The sequence below is a fragment of the Poecilia latipinna genome, unplaced genomic scaffold, assembly GCF_001443285.1.
Source record: "Poecilia latipinna isolate Pla-1442-1.1 unplaced genomic scaffold, P_latipinna-1.0 Scaffold271, whole genome shotgun sequence".
NCBI lineage: Eukaryota > Metazoa > Chordata > Actinopteri > Cyprinodontiformes > Poeciliidae > Poecilia > Poecilia latipinna.
The window spans coordinates 257,391-278,311 of NW_015112887.1; the positions used below are offsets into that span (position 1 = coordinate 257,391).

General features: G+C 40.6%; 1 protein-coding gene across 1 annotated transcript in view; it reads right to left on the minus strand.

Moving 5' to 3' along the window:
- Positions 1–20,921, minus strand: part of LOC106948079 (protein bicaudal D homolog 2-like) — a 39,166-nt gene that overhangs the window by 16,499 nt on the left and 1,746 nt on the right. Inside the window, exon 2 of the mRNA XM_015033544.1 lies at positions 5,252–5,464. Coding sequence (XP_014889030.1) covers positions 5,252–5,464 — 213 coding nt within the window. The remainder of the gene's footprint in view (positions 1–5,251; positions 5,465–20,921) is intronic.

Below are 20,921 nucleotides of genomic sequence, written 5' to 3' on the forward strand. Positions count from 1 at the left end.
GAAACCTACAAGGTGACTCTTTCATTCCATGCACTCAGTGCGTTTGTGAATTTGACCTCATATGGGTGAGATCGAATCGGAGTGGAAAATCCGAGTTTACACCCATTAATGGAAGTGCCCATGAGGGCCTGTGTGTGTGTATGTATAAGCTGTAGTTGATTCATTAGTAAACATTGATCCACAGCAGGAAATCTCTGTGGTCTAGTGATGCAGCGGATAAATGAATAATTATACGGATCAATTGAAAATATCCTAAAGGTGTTTAAGAAACGCACCCCAAATATAGGAACCAGACTATTAGATGCACGACTCAATGTTTTGCAGAATCATTTTTTGTTACAATTATAATCCATGTCTTTGATGTCTCTCCCAGTTTTTCCACATCTAGTGATTGATTCCATAACTGGATGAAATTCATCCACAAAAATATTAAAATTCTTCCACAAATTCTCAATTGAGTTTAGATTTGAACTCACTCTAAGCTACTCTAACACATAAAAATACTTTAAAGTAGGCCACTGTTTATGTCTGGGGTCTTTGTGTCGCTGGAAGGTGAAACTCTGCCTGAGCCTTGGGTATGTTGGTCTATCACTGAAAAAACAAATAAAATCCATTGCCTGTAATTAGAATGCAATAAAATCAAAAGTTCAGGGAGCCTAATGTTTTTTCTTTTCAAGGTTCTGTATCTAAACAGGGAGTAAAACACAGTAACCCAGAAATTCATTAGGTTGTGAATCATACATGCCAGCTGGAGTAGGAATAACGCTATTAAAACAGACCGATGTATCTCAGTAATAGCCCATTCTTATCCCCCACTCCTCATATTCTGTGGCTGTTTTGGTGATTTCCTTTAGAGAAGCAGTTTGTCAGCCTTCTCTCCATTTATCTTTCCTTGCACGCTCTCCTCCTCCAAAATGCCGTAGAAAAAAAAAGAGCCGATCCATCTCAGCATTAATGTCACGAGAAATGATGAGGAGGCAGACATCAACACCCCGGAGTCCTCTAGGACTAGGAGTCTTATTACATTAGCCTCATGGCGGTAGATGATAATGACAGGGAACACAGAGCAACCTTCCTTGGATCTCTATACGACTCTAGTCAGACCTTTCAACGTAAGGCAGGGGTTTAGAAGTACCAACAAAATTGCTCTTGAGCCTCTGTGAATCACTATTTCACAAGTGAAAACATGAAGCCCCGTACTCAGATTTCTTCTGGGTATAATAAAAACAGTGGTCTTGTTTGTAGTGAGGCTCACCTCCCCAGCTTTTTCCACCCCCCTTTGAGAATTATTCCATCAGTAAACAGGACTTCTTCCACTTTCACACTCTTAAAGAAACTGAAAAAAAAACTGTGGCTACAAACTGTTAAAATGAGCTGAGAAATCTCATCATTTGAGAGCCAACGTTAGCTTTTTAAAATGGAGGCGTACAGAGGAGCTCTGGGTGGAAAACACAGTGTGAAGATAGGCTAAACCTTACTGATAACATTTACAACATGGCTATGGCTTTGCATGATAATGTCCTGACACTCATCCATCGGGGCTTCCTATTCTGTGAAGATAATGAGGCGCATCACTAGAGGCATATTCCCCACAATACATGAGATTGGATTTAATGAAGTCATGCCTATAAGCGTGCGCCTCCTCACAATGTTACTGGCTCTTTGTCTGACTATAATCCTATAGACTGAGACGTATCAGTGGAATATGTCTCATCTTTGCTTTGTGCCACCACATGAGTGTTTGGCATGAAATCGCCTGGTTGGTTTAAATGGGAAATATGGAATCAGCTGAGATGCTTCAGCTGCGACAAAATCCTGTTAAGTAAACGGAGCTTCCAGATACGTGAAATTTTGCTTTAAAACAACCGGTTTTGGAACAAAAACCATCAAATTGAGAATGTTTGGATGCATTTTTTTCCAAATATACTGAGTCAGTGGAAGCTGTTAACTAAAATATATTGTTTCTTAGACAGAAACAACTACTGCAGACATGTATGGCTAGAGTCATTTCAAACAAATAAAAGAAAGAAGCTACAGTTGCAGACTGTCAGCTGCATTCCATGTTAAACTTATGATAATTGAGTCATTCAGTCCACCTTCTGACTCTACATGATTAGCCATGCACTCTTAGAAAAAGCAGAGCAATCCACTATTGGCAATGGATTTGTGCCCATTAAGCCCAGCTCCTTCTCAAAATGGATTTTAGGTCTCCTTTTTCTTCTGTGTCAATCTCAGTGTGTCCTAGTGCCTCCCCCCCTTTCCTCTTCCAGCATCAGCTCAGGGCTAATTCGAAATCCCAGAGACAAAGGCTTCTTTCAGGCCTGCCAGTGTGGTCACAATGCCAGCCTCAGTGCCCGGGCTTTCTCCATTTGCCCACCACAACACACTCCTAGCACCCAGTAAAGTGGCACCGGTGGGGTGCCATTATCTCGAATACATGAGGTAATTTACACATCAGAACCTTTTATCCGACTAATTAGTGCGGATTGAAGTCCATTGCAATACAGCATGGTGGTCATAAAGGGAATGGCGTTGGCCAGAAAGACACCAGTGAACCACATTGCAACACAGTAAATCAGAACTGCTCTGTATTTAAATCCACCACGAAGGTATTTGTAATAAATATCCCCAGGTAATGGATTTAATGTCTAAAATGTAACAGGAAAAAGAAACCATGTTATGAGTAGATTGGTTGGCTGAAGGCACAGTGGATCAATTGCGTGGTAGAGCACATCTGGCTTCCATAATACTAACTTTCACCAACATGGAGAAGCAGCAGCTGACCTAATTATTGCTGTATTTAGAGCTTTTCAGAACTTAAGTCGTTGGCAGGAACATGCCATTTTTAAGTCTTTCCCTAATCTCTGTAAGAAGCACTGCTGACATCTGTTTCAAACAGTGACTCAAAAAACAGCAGTCGGTCTTGCAGATGTCTACGGACCAATGAGGTTTCTTCAGAAATTCATCAATTCCCTTATTGAGGACTTGACCTTAAACACAGAGCACTGGGCTAAATCTGCTGCGGATGAGCAGCTGTGTCTAACAATATTATGGAAAGATAATTAAACCGGAAAGAGAAACAGGAAACATAGTTAGTCCCATGCGGATGCACAAAGAAACCAGATGGTGATTTTGGATGGTCAGATTCATGTTTCAGACAATTAGTCAATTAAAAAAAAAAAACAGTATATATTTATAGTTCAGTGAATGTTTGGTGTTTGACCCAGCAAATTGCAGGTGGTTGTCTGTAATCCTTTGGAATAGCGCTGTATCTACTACAAATAGCTAAAGATGGTTCGAAATATCAAACCTGTCATCAATTTCTAAAATCCTTTTTAACAGTGATTGCTCTCTCTCTCTCTGATTTGGCTAAAAAAACGAGCATTTGCAGGTCAAAAGGCTGGGATCAGAATTTGTCCACAATCTTTTGATCAGTGCATCTAAGAGACGAGCACAAAGTCAGAAGCAAGATTCAAGGTGATACATGTAGCTTCATTAACGTGCTATAAAAACTAAAGATGATGAAACCTAAACAAAAACGCTCCAGGTGTCTGTTCCCTTCGTTCCAATAAAGCTCATCTCACCATGCAATCTGCTACACAAAATCCCTTCATTATTATTCCAGTTTTGACGTGGCCGCCAAGGGAACATAGACCTCATCATCAAAGAAACAAATCATGCCCAAGGGCCTCCACCTGCCTCTCTGCTCATCTCATTTCATCCTTTCATGTCCTCTTGTCTCAGCTGCATCAAACACACCTGTCAATGTAATTCCAGCCTGTTCTGCTATCTTGCTAATATAATGTCATCATCACTTGTGGAATCACACGCAGAAATTGCTGCACATGCATCACACAACTCCTGGCAAAGACACGCAGCCCACGCCCTGAACTGGGCTGTTGTCTCTTCAAATGAGGTCAATTGGCTGTGAATGTATGTAAATGGCAGCGATGAAGAGGGCAGGCTTTGTCCAAAGTAGGGCAAGAATAATGGATTTTAACATGATATTAGGATAAGCTTGCTGGAATGTGTGCCGAGAAATGGTTTGGATTGAGCGTCAGACAAACACTGACAGGTTTGTTTTATCTAAGATGAGAGTTATCTAATAAAGAAGCATGTCTAGGATGCAACAGCAAACGCAACAGGCTGAGAACCATTTTCATGCAGGGATGTGAACGAAGCTAATTGGTCAATTATTTGTGTGGAATCCTGTCATCTTTTTGGAGTAGGCACTTTCCCCATGGTCAATCAATCGATCAAGTTTATTTGTACAGCACATTTAAGCAACAAGCAACAAGTGCTTTACACCTCAAAAGCACAAATAAATAGCTGGCTCGGCTACTTTATTCAGTATTATAACCACACCTCACCTGAGAATAGGGTGGAGTAAAGAACATCAAGTTCAAAGATGAAGCGTTTCCATAATTATTAGGTAATTAATGTTGTCAAAACATGTCAGAAGCACATGTGAAAGCATCTCTGCCATCAGAGACACAATAAAGCCCCTGGATGGTTAACATACAACAGAATTAATGGAGCAACATACGACCACACTAGAGCATCCACTGAAATCGGCTACCATGGTAATGATGTGTACAAAAAAACATTTCAAATTGTTGCTATAGAGACTCAGTTGCCCCCCTCGCTCCCACCAAAGATGTCACTTTTTTTCTCTGGTTCTCCAACAGTGAGTTTTAGAGACTCACTGTAGAGACTCCTCTGCATGTGAATGGCGGCAAAATGTCTGTCATCTTACTGCCATATCCGTCACATTCCCAGTTTATTTCATTAATGTTCATCTTGGTCTGACTGTACTTGTCTTGAAAATGAACTTAAACTTGAAAATGTTTAATAACCTAAGAATGGCACTAAGGCAGACCGGTGTTCACCATCATATGTAACCTGTTTGTCTTTCCCATTTTGAAGAGAGGCTAAAAGAAATCGGCCTCAATCTCTCATCATATTTGTACACCTGGGAAACAGGAAGTCACAAATTCCTAATTGAAAGCCTTTGCACACTCTTAACAAATTTTAAAAAAGTAAAATAGAGATAAAAATGCTTCAGATAGAATGATTTTAGAAGGCCAATATGTCTTGCAGCAAGAGCTCACTTATGTTCCAAGTTGCAGTGTGGTGTTGGCTAAAAGGATGCGCAATGCCGTAATCCTGAATATTAAATATACATAATTCATTATTCTTTAGAGCAAATACAGGGTGAGCAGTACAAGAGAGGCTTCGTATCATTCCTTACCTCTTTCATCTCCTGGGAGATGGCAACAAGGCGTTCATTCTCAGACTGGGTATTGGTCAGGATGTTGCGCGTCTGCCGCAGTTCGTTCTGCAGCTCGAGGACCCTCTGCTCATAGTAGGCCTCCTTACAGGCCGACTCCTGGATCAGAGACTCCTCCCGGCTTTCCCCATCTGCTGCCACCTTCCTGTGGTTGGTGTAAGCTTGTCCAAAGGCCTAAATGTGCAGAAAATAATGTTTTAGTGCCGCAAAAATAATGTTTGATACATGGCGACCAAGAGAGTGTCACATTTTGGAATATAAGGGTCAGGAGTGGATGGAAGAAATGTTTGCTTGCGCTTCACCCGCTTTAAACTGACACTGATCTCTCCTTTAGTGGTTCACCTGAGGACTGTGGAGCAGAATCTACCAAAACACTCCCGTCGCTCAGTGGAGATTATCATTTAGGGTCCATCTGGGCTGCATCAGAGTGTCTTACCCACCAAATCCCGTCCCACCCCCTTCCTTTGGCTGCAGGATGCTGGCCTCTCCAGCACGTGCACTGCAGTGACCCCACAGATGCAAACAGGCAAACAGCAAAAGTAGAGCAAACAGACGAGTGTCTAAGTGATTGTGAAAGGACTGTTTTTAATGCTCTTTAATACCTTAGATCATAGCAAAACAGGAGAAGGTCACAAGATCAGATGAGGACAGGATCAACTTTATGAAGATTAAAAGAACAGATGACATAAAGCTCCAGCCTCTAATTTTTCTCAGCGTTAAAAGGCAACAAATTGTCATGTAATTTGAGACGAGAAAAAAATGTTTTGTCCTGTTGATACAACTTTAATGTGTTATTAGCCTGCAAGGCAGAAACACCAAACCAATGGAAGAGACAGACCTTCATCACAGCGGGAACCAGGTTAGGGCACGCACTGCTTTCTCAAACTAATCACCCGTCTGATAACAGATTTCATTTTCAATCCCGTAACTGTCGTTTGGGTGGAGATATTCTCTTTTATCTCTCCTCGTAGCGGGTGTGCACACAGTAATCTAAAAATCACAGGAGATAAAGAACATGACCTTATTTGCCTCTCTTTCTGTGACCAGCTATTGCAATTGGCTGCTGGCAGGCTGCTGCATTGTATGAATCCCAGTGGTTGCTTCTAAGCAAGCAAGAAAAAGAAAAAAAAACACTTTTATATTTGTATTTGTCAAACTGACCTACTTGCAGAACCTGGACAAATTTGTGCATTCGTAAAACAGGAGATTGTGGAAAAGTTTTGTGCAATACGACTAACCGATGGCTCCCAGTCATGCAGAAATTCAGATGGAACAGGGTTTCAGGGCATTATAAATCTGGTGGGCCACCAGGCGTTATTTGTGACCCCATCAGGTTAGGCATTACTTATTTATTTAAGTCTTTTTAAAATGTTTGCATTTTTTAAGACTAATTTTCCAATCTTTCAATAAAACATAATTATCAAATGATATTTTCAAATTTCATGTCAACTTTAAACATTGTCTAACTCAAAATCACAACGGGCCACTGGATGACTGACTTTGCCAACGCCCAACCACCGGGTTTAGCAGGTTTTATGGAGAAAACCTTGTGGAAGAATAGATTAAACCTCTCTTAAGGTTCACACCATCTGCTAACAGATCCTCATCGACACACCTTCCAGAGGTAAACCACAACTTATTAAATCATTGCCACAACTTGCTGAAAGGAGTTAAGGAATGTCCCAACGGTTTTTTTTATTTGCCAACATGGTAGAAACAATCTTACCAATGAGATAAAATACAAAGATTAGAACAAAAAAGAAACATAAACTTCTGTGGCAAACATCCAAACTTTCTCATTCTCTTTACTCTAATATGGAACATAAAGGACCATTGATGATATTGTTTTCTATCATTCCTGCTTTGAGCGTTAACTAATTACTTTACGGGAAGAGGTGTGTGTGAAGGAGAAAGATGTTACTGTGAAACAGTATTTTTGCTAAAATAAGATGCTTGATTGTTTTTAGCAACTTATATCATTGATCAGCGTGGCGAGGGTTATTAAAATAGTCTGTACATTCTTTTGGAAATGTTTCAAAAAGGGTGCAAGCATGTCTAACACTTTGCCATCAGATTCACAGACTTAAAACTCGAAAAGATAGAATGGAGTTTCCTGTATTCCGTTTAGCCTTCATGTTATCTACTAAAGTCTTGATCTTTCTTGTAGCCACAATGAACTGCAGAAACGTTACACAACATGTGGAATATATTTTCCTTTTAAACAGCTTCTTACAGCTTTAGTGCTTCCTGATTTATTTTATGAACGCTTCACTGACGTTGAAATGTAACCAACGCAAACTCCTGTTTGCTCTGTAACAGCACCCACACTGAAGAGTGTTCCTATCAGCTGGACCTTGCAGAATGAGGAGGTTGCATCTGTTTATTAAAATCTTTAGTTTCTGACTAGCTAACTAGGAGAACTTCAACCACTATCCATCAACAGAAAATGTCTCTGTATATCTCGAGTATAAACAATCTCCTACCTATGTGGAGGTGGTTGGTTGGTAAATATATAACCAGTAGTGGGGATTTTATAGAAAGCCTGTGTAGGTCAATAGACAATTTGTGCTTTAAATTGTGGATTACTGTGTGTGTCCTAAATGTCTTTTCAAACTGTGCCACATGCCAAGGAAATCATATCAATAATCAGCAGGGGGCCGTGTTTGATTAAAATGTTATTAAACACACAGGAACCAATCAAAACCAGGGGGAATCTCATCATTATAATCTTAAAGCAGGCTTGGTTTCTGAGGGGACAATCAGTCCAATCTAAAGAAGGCTATCACTGAAGCAAACAGAGTCCCCTGCCAAAACCCCACTGACCCATTGAATTTAATCTCAGTTCCCCACAGGGGCAAGAGTTTAGGCTACTTTTGAGGGAGGGAACACTGATTGCACGTGGCCAAGGCTGTAATCTCCCAGTGAGCGGCCAACTCATTTTATAATTCATCTTTATCCGACCATATGTTGCAGTTGTGCTGGTTTTTATAAGCTGGACTGCAATTCAAAAGCCAAAGTGCAGAACCGTAATGATTTTCACGTGTCTGAGGAGAAGATTACTGAACTCTGGTCTAGTTTTGATTTGCTCAACTTTTCAGAATCATGCCTTCCTCAAACAATTTCACACATAAGAGCTGAAGATCAGTGTGTTGAAGGGAATCACAACAGACTGCTGCGTGGGTGAACTGATACAAACTATCAGAAGGAGGAAGTGTGACGCTATTTTTATAATTTAGTTTTACATGAAGTCTTCTTCGGGCGGTGGTTTGTTTTACAGATTTAAACTTGGAAACAAACACTGCAACTTAGCAAGAGTTGCTATGAAAGACACATGGCTCAACAAGGCGGGACTCGTGATGCAGCATGTCGTCTGATCTGAACAATGTTGCAACCTTCAAAGAGAAATCTGCTGATTAAAAGGTTGGGAAAATGACAGGACACACAGGCTTCGGTTATATATAAAAAAAAAAAAAACATTTCTCACTTTACATGGAAAAGAAACGAAACGCAGATGAAACACAGACCAAAGCATGGTGTTTGTTTTTCTAACACAGAAGCATTCTGTTTATGATTCACTTGACCTGCAAGGCAAGTACACAGCGGGGGAGGGGAGGTGCAGGGCATCGGGGTCTTGCAGGTAAAAATGGATCAATACATATCTCAGAGGCACAGTGGAGCTGAAATACACATTTATCGTTTTATTTTATTTTCCTGTTTTCCTGGCTAAGATGGTGCTTGTAGGTGTGAATCAAGCACAGAGGTCATAAAATACTGCTAGCCTCTCGATATAGCTAACACGAGTGAATCAGTAAGAAAACACCTAAAACCCACTCATAGCACCTATGATATAATCTAGAGGGAAGCTCTTCAAAATCTGAGAAATAGATTACAGCTGACTTCGATGCAATCACTGGATTACCGTGTATGACTGAGAATTTGTGGGCTCACAGACGTAGACATGCGCTAATGTAATAAACTGACATTCTGGCAGCGTCTGTAGTGTGGGCTGATGCTGAGCTGAGATTTTCGTCTCCTCAGCAGCATTCTTGGGCTCTGAGAGCCTGTAGCGAATGCTAAACAATAACGCTCTGTGGTGTCGACCGGTTCTATTTCTCAATACGCAGAAGGCTGGAGAGCCGGGGTCAACTCTGGATGCCAAAGCAGTGATTCAGCAACCCTGAAGGCTGATCAGTGGTAGGGTTCTCATTGTATGCAACTGCAGAGAAAGCGAGGAGCAGCGAGGGACAAAAAACAACAACAAAAAAAAACAGCAAATACACACACACTGAATAGAACCTCCTGCCTCGTGAGTCTCAGCTCACGTGGAGTCATAAACTGTGATGATAAATAGTCCTGCTCGTTTCCTTCCTCTTCCCTTTGGACTAAATTCGCAGGCCACTGCGCATCCAGTGAGTTTAACACAAATTGCTCCGAGCTCTGTGTTAATTCTATATTTAGCTGGCCATGTCTCTAGAGGGATGGAGTTCAAATGTGTCCGACAAGCTTGTGGTTTCCAGAGAATGACCCACTACTCTATACCAAGCAGACTTATTTTTCATTTTTTTTGTCTGGGATTTAAAACCTCTTCAGTGATCCACCAATCAGAATTTTAAGGTCAACTCCAAACTTCTGTTTTTGGTTAAGTTTTGACTTGTCAGTAGAGATTTTAGCTGATTACCATTCTCTTTTAGAACAATAAGAAAATATGAAGTGAGAATTACAAAAAAAAAATCTTTAAAGGCCTTTTTGCCATTTGTCATTACAATGAAGATAAAATGAAGAATTGACATTTTAATTTATAATTAGGAGCTTAGCGTAACTAGCATTACTGCAGACCAAATGAACTGCAGAAATATCCTGTAGGAAATGGATTCTTTATTAATGTACTTCTCATGACTTTATTGTTCAACACAATACTGAAGCTGAACATATTCAACACAAACAACATTATGAGTTGACGACAAACAAAAGCATTTTTTGTCTGTTACTGCACCTCTTATAGTGTTTATTTATGGTGGCTTCAGTGACAGTGACTGGAAAAAGTTTGTATTTTGGACTTTCCAAGTGGCTGGTCATCAGTCAGGGTCAATCCAGCTGAAGATCAATCACTTTTAGCCATTTTGGTACATTTTCACTCTACATGCAATTCATGTAGGATGTAAAACATGTAACACCTTTATCACAACCCTGCTGTTCATCTGTCTTACACCCATGGCATTTGCTATAATGAGTAACGCATAGCAGCTAATCATTTACTCTTCTGTAAATCAGGGGGAAGGAGGAGAACTCAAATACAGATTCACTTTCATCCTGAAGGTCATCTTTCCAGTGCCGTCTTGCAGCTTACTACTGATCTTATCTTTTGCTGCTTTAGCACGTTCCTGTGGTCAGCACCAGCAAATCACAAGTCACAGGACAACTGTGTCACAGCACAAAAACAGAGGTGGTTTAAGGGCGAGATGACTGAAAAGCGTCGCAGTGCTAAACAACATGAGAGTGAGAGGAGAATAAGGAGGCGAGAGAAATGCTAACGAGGGAGGCAGAAATGTTTCCTGGCACAGAGCCACCGACTCTCTGCAAAGCACAGAGCCGTTGGGCTATTATTCACACACAGGCCTGGGCAATTTCACAGACTCAACACACATACACTCGTGTCCTATTTACAATTCATGCAGCATGCCTCGCTGTCAGCCATTCTGCATCACCCGAAGCTGTAGTCATACTGATGCACAACCGACCCTTCTATGGAGCAGGAGCAGGAGGTGAGAGCCTCACAGGGGTTCCACCAGCACTAAAAGCATCTGGTGCTTTTAACGCACACAGGAAGAGCCGTGGACTCCAGTGGCGAAGAATACCAAACGCAGACGATAAGACAGCAGAGGTCAGAGGAAAGCGTTGCAAAAGAGATGCTTTTGCCTGATGTAGACTCAAAGGCATAAAGCTTTATAAACAACCGGGAAGCTGCAGCGGGAGAAAGTAGGCACATGCTACAAATGCACATGTGTATTAGTGCATTTAGTGTTCTACATGCCATGCACTAATAACACTCATGAGGCTCATTAGGAAGCCTGACTGAACGGCTGATCCCCAGTCATAAAAATATGAGACTCAGATAATTGGGCTGCAGAAGCTCAGTGATATACAGCTGGTACATGAATTCTCTCTGTTCTCAGAAGCCTGTAATGATTCTGCGGCGGTCAATGCTTCCAGCAGCTTTGGCTGCATCTGATGTTTTATTCTGACATTGGAAAGGCCAATAATCAGAAGTGAAGTGATCCTTTGGTAAGAGCAGAAATCGTGTTCAAACACGACGCCAAATTATCGTCATCGTGCTTTTAACAAAGGCTGAAAAAATAAATCTTCAAACGGCAGAACACCTGCAAGTCAAGGAAAACACTATCAAGTAAGCCGACTGAGGCTTCGCTGTGTGTGTGCAGACTAGTTCCTCTACTATTACACAGTAAAAATAGTCATGAAGGCCATAACAGCAAGCTAGGGAATCCGTGTTATTTTCTCAGCTTTCAGTTTGGTTGTATGTGATTTAAAAGCCTCATACATGACGCTGGCGAGCTAATATATGAACAGAAAAGAAACAGACAAATTTGGAGTTGGAAATAAGAAATTTTCTGACAGGATTTTTTTTTCTGTTTGTGGTGTAGTACTAGGTAATAAAGTCATTGTTTCAATTATTTAACCATAACAATCATGCAATAACAAGGACGCATCTGTTAATGTCTGTTTACTGATTCTATTGTTCAAGTGCTACAGTATGGAGGAAAAAAAGCCTTTGGGGTCTCAGGAGGAAGGCAGGAACTCAATAGGCCTCCCGTTGCCCCCGTACGTCGGCGTCAGAGCAGGAATCTGGTTTCTTTATCTCTGGAAGCTGTAACAGCACCAGCTTGGAGCATTCACAACCTCAGTCATTTGCAATGCAAAAGGAGCCTTATCTGTGCCTGCCTGTAATCTGCCTGCCGCTTCCTCTTTCTGCCAGGCAATCTGTCTGGATGAGATCTCCCAGGTCCACGCGCCCGCACCCCAGGGGAGTAGGCGTCGTTATGGTTACTAGGCCAATTACAGTGACAGAGCGGGAGGCGGCCGGTTAAGGCGAGGGCTGCGCAGATGGCCGTTTTAGCTCTCCTCCCTCGTATTCTAGTGGCAGCCCTCACCCACGTCGCCAAGCCTCTCCAATCAGAGGCAATCAGAGATCTGGTTGAGCAAATAATACACTGCTCAATCAGGTCTATATTATGGCAAAAAATTATAGCAAAAAAAAAAAAAATCATTAAACCACTAAATATATCTTTAAGCTATTCCCCCCCAAAGAACCAACTCAATGTGTAACCTTTGCAGAAAAGCCTTTTTTTTTTTTTCTTCAGAAACAACCAACAAGGGAAGCAGCTGGAACCATGTGCACACAGACACATTTGAGAAATCTGACACATCCACCCACACAAAATGATCTCTCTCTAATGTTATGAGGTTCAGCTTTGCAGGACTGGGGGGTAAGACTGAAACAAAAAAAACCCTGATCTGTTATTTCACAGCTACAAGCAAAGAGTAAATCAAGACTTTTATAGACTCATGCTATATATAATGGAGTTCTGCATCATCGCTTCCATCTCTTTGTTTAGTGTGAAAACATTTCTAATAAACCTGTCATTTCATATCAACTGTAATAAATCCACCCATATATCTAAACCCCAATAGGCAGTTCGGCGACAGGGTTCTGCCCTTGGTACTAGCCAAATACAAAACACTGACCTACTTTACCAAATTACAGCAGTACAATTCCCATGTTCTGATCACCAGTGCAGTCAGGCCAAGTCGAGTGTCAGGTGGATAACGGTTTCATTTCAATTTGCAAGAAATAGTGGCAGCTCAGTGACCTTCCTACTCCTATGTCCTTAATAGATTTTATACAAAGTGGAAAAAAGGGCTGCAGAATAAAGATAACTAATCATCTGTTCAATGCCTACAAATTATTATTTTAATCTGGCATTTCACACAGCAACACTGCCATGTTCAATTATAACATGGCAGAGCAAAAAATAAATTTGATGTGGGTAATTACTTTTCCCAAAAGGTCACATGAGTAGATGTGATTGTTGTTGAGGACTGGAGATATAGTGCTATTATTCTAAAAAAATATATTTAATTTTTAACTCTAAGAAATTGGGTTTTTCTTGGCTGCTGTTAAAAGTAGTCATGGCAACAGAATAATAAGAAGTGATAGGTTATACTGACAACTGGAACCTCCAATTATCTTAGTGCAAGTGACTGTTGGAAAAAGAAATGGAAAAGAAAAATGTACAAAATCCTGTCCTCCATTGGCTGTACAGTCTGATCATGTTGTTTCAAGCTGTAATTTGTGAGGACTGCAGCCTATGTTAAACAAAAAGAATCACATTACCACTAATATAGGAGTTTGCATTAGGATTTTAACCTTCATCTTGGGCTCAGTCTAACATCCGATTCAGGTTTGGAACTTCATCCAACAGCCAGAAGATCATATTGGAATGCAAAGTGTGCAATCATGACAACTGGATATAAGAGCAAACAAATACTGAAATTCAAAGAGTCAGCTGCTATACAATTAATGCACATACTGATGCTGTAATTGTGGTATATTCTGCAGCCCTTACTCAGTTTACTTTACGCATGAGCTAGCATTGGTGCACACACAAGGGTGCTGAGGTAGTCCCCCAAAATGATTACATTTACACATTTTTTCCTACATAAAAGCACCATGTTCAGATATTCATGCAGAATAAACACTTTAGGATAATTAATTTCTGATTTTCCATTGATCACCATGGGCTGGCTCTAGAATGCCCAGGCTGGGTATTCTAGGTGGTGCATCGTCTTTGTTAAGCAAAAGCCAAAAACTGAAAGGTAAACTTTAACAGAGAGCTGGATAGTCCAAGACCTTTTAAACCCTTTTAGTCAGCTGATGGAGTAACCCTCAATTGTCTCGAATATAAAACAATACAAAACACCAAGCTGGTTCCCACAGAAAACCCATGCACTGCTCCGTAACTCCTCCTTCAAACCCATTTCCCCTCTGTCTGCTTTTCTCAAGGACCCATGAGAGTCTGGCACACATCCAGTTGCAATCTCAACTCCTTTTACGTCTCCAGTTTCAAATATTAATGTTCCATCCAACCTCCTGCATAACTTATGCCTTTCTATTGACTAGATACCTACTCCTCCATTTCTAATAAGCCCAACATGAGGGCTTCAGAGTATGGGACCGATGGAAGTCACATTTTGCAAACTGTAATGGGGAAACCAGACTGAGTAGTCTATTTACAAAAGGGGGCCTGGCGAGAGCAGAGAGATAAGTGGGGGATGGAGGAAGATGGCAGAGGATGAGCATAACATGTGGGAGGAATGTAGCCATGCTGCTGTTCTCTGATCACACAGTGGTATTAAAGCAAGAAGGAGCTCCAAGGCAAAAGGGCAGCCCTTGAAATTAGGTTTGCTAATGTTTGAATAGATGGCCTATTAAAAGTTGACAGTGCTTCAGAGGATTTGGGATCTGGTTTAATTACTTTACTTGACACAGAAAACACCACTCAGTCAGTCAGAGTAGAAATACGACGAGTGGGCAAGACTAGATGGAGGACACGCCATAATGTAATAATATCATCAAAAGGGAACATCTGTGTACAGTTTCATCTCGTTATCGGGTGCTTCAAATTAGAGGACAGCGCACGATTTGGAAGCAGAATATGCAAACAAAACTCCTGTTTAGTGGTGGGGCCATATGGGTGGAGCGTGTCAAAAGCTTCAGATCTGAGGATGGGGTGGGGCACAGGCCATCTGTCCATTAGGACCAAACTCAAGTTTATTTACTTAATGCATGCACATGAAGCCTGCGCCAGTATTTTTTAACGTTTAGTTCCTTCAGCAATGCTTTACCTTAGAATGTAAAAACACACGTAGGCAGCTGTTTTTAAAATGCTCTTCACATTAAATCAAGATCCATACATATTTCTAATTTTGTGAAATTGTGGGGGAAAGCAACACAAAAGTTTACAAGCAATTGATGAAATAAATTTTTATAGTTAAGTGATGGACAAACTATAAATCTTTTTTGGGATGGAGGGAGGGAGGCAAGGGTAGATGGAGAGAGTGGACTATTTATTGACAGACATTTGATTTAACATTTTGAATTAATTCAGAACAAAATAGGAGAAAAAAAAATAATTCCTTTGGAAAAAAGGAATTGTATTGTAAATTAAACCAAAAAAAACAACATTCTGCTTTTATTTAAACAAAAACTAGGGTGAGACGGAGCCCTGCATAATGAAGAGACTTGCTTAATGAGCCAGATGTGGTCACTTCCCACACAACACTGAAAAAAATATCCGGACTGATAAAGGGTCATATTTCATATACTTCCTCTACGTTTAAAAAAAGGACCCTTCACATGTAAACAGGATGCCAAGCTGGGCGCAGGGGAGACCAGCTTCCACTTATTTACAATAGAAGGAAGAAGAAAGATTTGATGGAGAATCAACCAAAAGACCTTGTGATTGAGATAAGACTCAATCAAACAAAGATGCAAATAAGCATCAGTCGGTCTTTACATGTTCCTTATGAGGGTGCCATTATGTCATTCATGTTGCTTAGACTCTGCAGCACAGGAGATAAGGAATGCCTGTTGATATGAGCCCCAGACAAAACCTTTGGGCACTATTTAAAGAGGGATGCAGGCAAGTTTATCTAAAAAATAAGGGATAATCGTTAGTTTGTGGCGCTACGATAAACAAGAGACAGTGAAAGAACTGTGCCTCATGGGAGTTTAAGGGTAAGCAAGTGTTGTGTGAGACAGTTCTCTCTCTGTCACTGTCAGAATACAGTTTAGAGGAAGGAAAACAGGAGTCTGACCTTTGACTGAGTGATTCATGTTGTATTGTGTAAGACATACAGCCACCGCCATGACCTCATACCTGCTTTTAGCCTGGATTCCTGCCTTATCCTCTCCGAGTCTTTACTAAATGGATTACAGTAACAGAATCATGACCCTCCAGGGTTTGCTATACATGTATGTCTGACTTTTTTCAAAAGCTCATTCTATCTTCAAAAAATACATTATTCCAAAACAGAAATTCGGTTCTGACACAGTATTATGTTAAGCATGTCAATATGGAGGTGCAGTGGAATAACTTCCTTGCTGTTGGATCCCTGAGAACAATTTCTTTGTTAGCTTGATGTAACAGTAATTCCTGGTCCATACCTTAAATTTTTAGTTTTCAAAAACTTCTCCAAGAAGAGATTGGCCAAACATAGCCCCCTCCACAAAGGACACTCAAAAAGTTGCATTTATAAAATTATGAAACATTTGTTTGCAACTACGCTTCTAAAAATTACTTTATTAAAAAAAAGTTACTTTGTTAAAAGACATTAATAAGTAACTCCTTCAGTTGATCTCAAAGAATGATCCACAGAAGAAAGGAGCAGTGAATGTGAAGAATTCATAGAGCAATTCCCAAATGATTCCTAAATATTTCATTTTTTTAAGAAAAACTTGAGCTTTAAAAACAAACACCTAAGTAAACCACCAACACACAGAGGGTGTGTCCGAATTCAGGGTCTGCATCCTTCGAAATAATGCATTCACTGAGATCTGGAATACTCGATAATGCTTTAGCGTAAACTTGACCTCTGTTTGAACTGTGGATGGGTGCTGGTGGTATTCTGATCATCTGAGTGGACGACAAAAGCTTTTAAAATCATTCTGGATTATAGCTGGGCCATTTCACCTAAACTCTGCACAGTAAATCTTTCATTACCGTTTACCATATGCCTATAAAGTGGACTGTAAGGATAAGCCATGAGGATGGACAGGAAATCACTTTTTATTAAGTACTGTTTTCGCTTTATACTCAAATGCAGTGTGGAGTTTACAGGTCCAATAGGTGTGGCGATCACCGCAGTACAGGCTAATATACCAGAAGCGGGAGACCCGAGCTTAGAGCCTCTCAACAGCCTTTTCCCAAAAAGCATGTAGCTGGTAATAAGTGTGGTTGGGCCTGACAGACTCCCAGACTGCTGTAAGCCCTGCACACAGTGGCTGGGATTCATCCTCTTATGTCCAGAGGGTAGGGGATTTGGGACTTTATTTAGTGCCATTTAGAAAAGATTACCCCTTAACTGCAGCCTTGCTCTCTGGCAAAATAAAATCATGGATAAAAGGGTAGATCAGGCTGCCCAAAACAATGTTGGAAGCTTTGTTCTGGTTGAAAAATTTCAACCAGAACAATAATAAGGCCCAGAAAGTAAATAATAATAATAATAATAATAATAATAATTGAAATAAGGAGTTCTGAAAGTTTTGGGGATGGTTGGTTTGTAAAGTCCAAACAGAGAAGTGAAAAACAGAATCGAAAAGAAAGTGAGTGACTTCACAATTCCACAAAAGGACATTGGCTTTATTTATACCACTTCAAACAAAGACCAGATACTTTTGTGTTCTTGTATTTTCCACTGGCATCCAATCACCATCCAAACCATTTAACATCAGAGTCAGAGAGTTTTGTTCGGAGACACTGGGATTTTTAGCCTTTAATTGTTTCCCATTTCAAAAGGGACTAAAGAAGACAAACCTTTTAAATGTAACCACAATGGAATGACTCTCTCAATATTCCTTTTGTTATACACAGTCCTCTCATTTCACCAAGCCATCTCTACATCTGTGACACTACTTAACCCCAATGGGCTACAGGCAAAAAGTCACAAAGGCTCCAGGCCTGCCATTGGTTCATGATTTTTCGTGTTTCTCTGGTTGACCTCAACACTGCATTGTACAGCTGCCGCCTTACTGATTGGACACCAGAACTGGAAGGGAGTTTAGAAGAAAAGACAGACCGGCTGTGTGGGTCTCAGACATACAATGCTGAAGGCTTTTGTTTAAGTTGGAGACAGTAGGCTGAATGGAACCAGGAGCAGAGAACAAGTAAATAAGAAACGAAAACTGTGGCACACATAATAGCCGTTCTGTCTTTGGGGAGAAGATGACGTCTTCGTGGTCACAGTGTTTCAGAGATACCAAGAAAGACAAGAGGGCTGAACGTCAGGACCAGTACCTCAAATACAAAAATCCCCCTAAGTCACAGCAGCTTGTAGGTCCTTCTGAACTGCATAAGAGCAGAGACATGTGGTTGGACATATGTGGAGGCAAAAATAAGGTATAATGACTAAAAACTGAGAGAACACCACCTTATGCTGCTCTTAGACCTTTGGCTCAGTAGACAATGTTTCCACTACTGAGAAACATCTCAATCAGCAGCCAAAATATCTTAATTTGGTATTTTAAATACTTCAAATTGATATACAATGTATTCTTAGCCTTTAAACATTGTTTTTAAAAAGAAAAAGAAAAATGCAGTGTTTCACCAAGCCATCTGTCCAGTCTAGCTGATTCTGTACTACAGAAGTACCTTTAACTACAGAAAGGGAAAGTGATTTCTTTCACTTCTGTCTATGTAAAAAGAGATCTAGCTCTGTCAGTTTTCCCAACATATTATTTTACATGTAGGCCTCCAAGTTGAATTTTGCTTTCATCTGACTGAAATCTCTCATCTTCCCTTTTGTCAACAATTCCATCCTTATTGCCTATTTTCCATAAAGTCCAAATTTATGGAGAAGATGACTAGTGGTTGTCTTAACAGATTTTTCCATCGGAGATGTGACTTTCTGGAGTTCCTCCTGAGTTAGCATGGATCTCTTTGTGGCTTCCTCTGATTAATGCTTTCCTTGTCCAGCCTGTAAGTGGGTGTCCACCCATACATTTGTAAATTTGCAATGCTGGCATGCTCTTTTCCTTTTCATATGATACAGTGGAACATGCCACAACTTCATCCTTGACCCTCTAAAATGGTTCTAGGTCTTCGTGATGCTGTTTGCAATTTCTTTCAGTGGATTTTTTTTTTAGGGCTATTATTGGAAAGAGAGTGCTGAACACATAGGCCCACCACACTTTTCAGATTTTTATTTCAAATAAGGCTTAAAATTGTTCAAGGGGTACATATACTTCTGGAAAGAACAGCAACACCTAAGCTTTTCATTGTCCCTGCATCCAATAAGTAGCACTGGACTAAGGTTTGTAATGAGTATAAAGCAGGAGGGGGATCACTTTACTGGAATACTGCAGTGGGTCTGCACTACAAAGCCACAGGGGGTGACATCACATGCAGCCAAGCAACTGCAGAGCGTTAGAGGAAGCAAGAAATTAAGGAAAGGACTGGTGGGATCAATGTGTGTAGCAGCATATTCCCAACAGCAAAAAACACCAGTGTTATGGACTATGTGAAGTAAAAAAAAAAAAAAAACAGGCAAACCGATAAAAAACCATCAGAAATCATCCCGACTTGATGCGACATGTTTGCCTCATCTGTGTTACTTACATTCAATTTTCCCGCTAAGTCTTTGCTTAAATCCTTCAGCCTTTACCTACAAACACTCTCACACTGCAGCAAGCTGAAGAAGCAGAACGGCTGCTCAAATTAAACCATGAGGACGGGCGTTACTAGGCAACAGCAATGCACAGCGTTTCCCCATCTTCCTGCCACAGGAGTTGTATGGAGGGGGGTGTGGTACATGAGAACAAGAGCAATGTGGCCCAGAGGCTGAAAACTGGCTATTCATCAAAACTTTACCCATGTCCTAGTGATTTCTGGCGCTTTTATCCACAAGGAAGTAGAGAGGCATGTTGGCATTTTTAAAGCAGGACCAACTCTTACAATCCTGAATGACTTACTTTGTTTGTGCATGCCAGCAAGCGAGGGAAAAGGTTTACAGTCGCTCGATGAGATTGGGTGTTAAGCAACTCATTAAGTCTGGATAGAAAGGAGCAGTCACTTCCAGACATTGCTGTTGTCGGTGTAAATCGTCCAGCTGCAGACAACCTTACAGACAGAAACACCTTCACGTAAAACATGAAGGTAAAGAAGCGGGAATATTTGCAATGGACAGAAACCCAGCAATAATGTTGAACATTTCTATGGTGTTTTTGTCTTCCACAACTGTGATACTTCGCTCAGCAGTGCAGAGGAAGTGTTGGGGGATGTTTGAATAATGTGTTTGTGGTTCTCCTGCGATAGCATCATGTCTGCCCTTCACCGCTGAACTGAGGGCCAGGGCAGAGGAATAAAGGATCAAAGATGTGATCTCCTGAAATATCTCCACCCAATGCAGCTGGAGCCAGTGGCAAAAGAGAGAGAAAAAAAATCTCTGCCACAGCTATTAGCAAACAACTGATTTCATTAACCACAGGCAGAAGGCTGGACTCCCGTATGACACATTAGAAGAGAAGGGAAAAACTAGCCTTTTGGCTCAAACATCATGACAATATTTCATCCTCAAATTTCCCAAGTTTTATTCATTTTTAGACATTTTAAAAAGTATAGATACAAAAGTTCACTATGAAATGGAATAACAGCTGGATGGACAGATGAAATGATGAACAGCTGGATAGCAATATATTTCTACAATCTGTTTCCTTCCTCCATACTTATCCCAAAAACCTAAAACCAAACAAACTTTTGGATTCTTTATAAAGATTTCTTTGAGTGTATTTCTAAATAAAAGGAAAAAAAAAAAAACTACCAACATCAGTTAAAGCCAT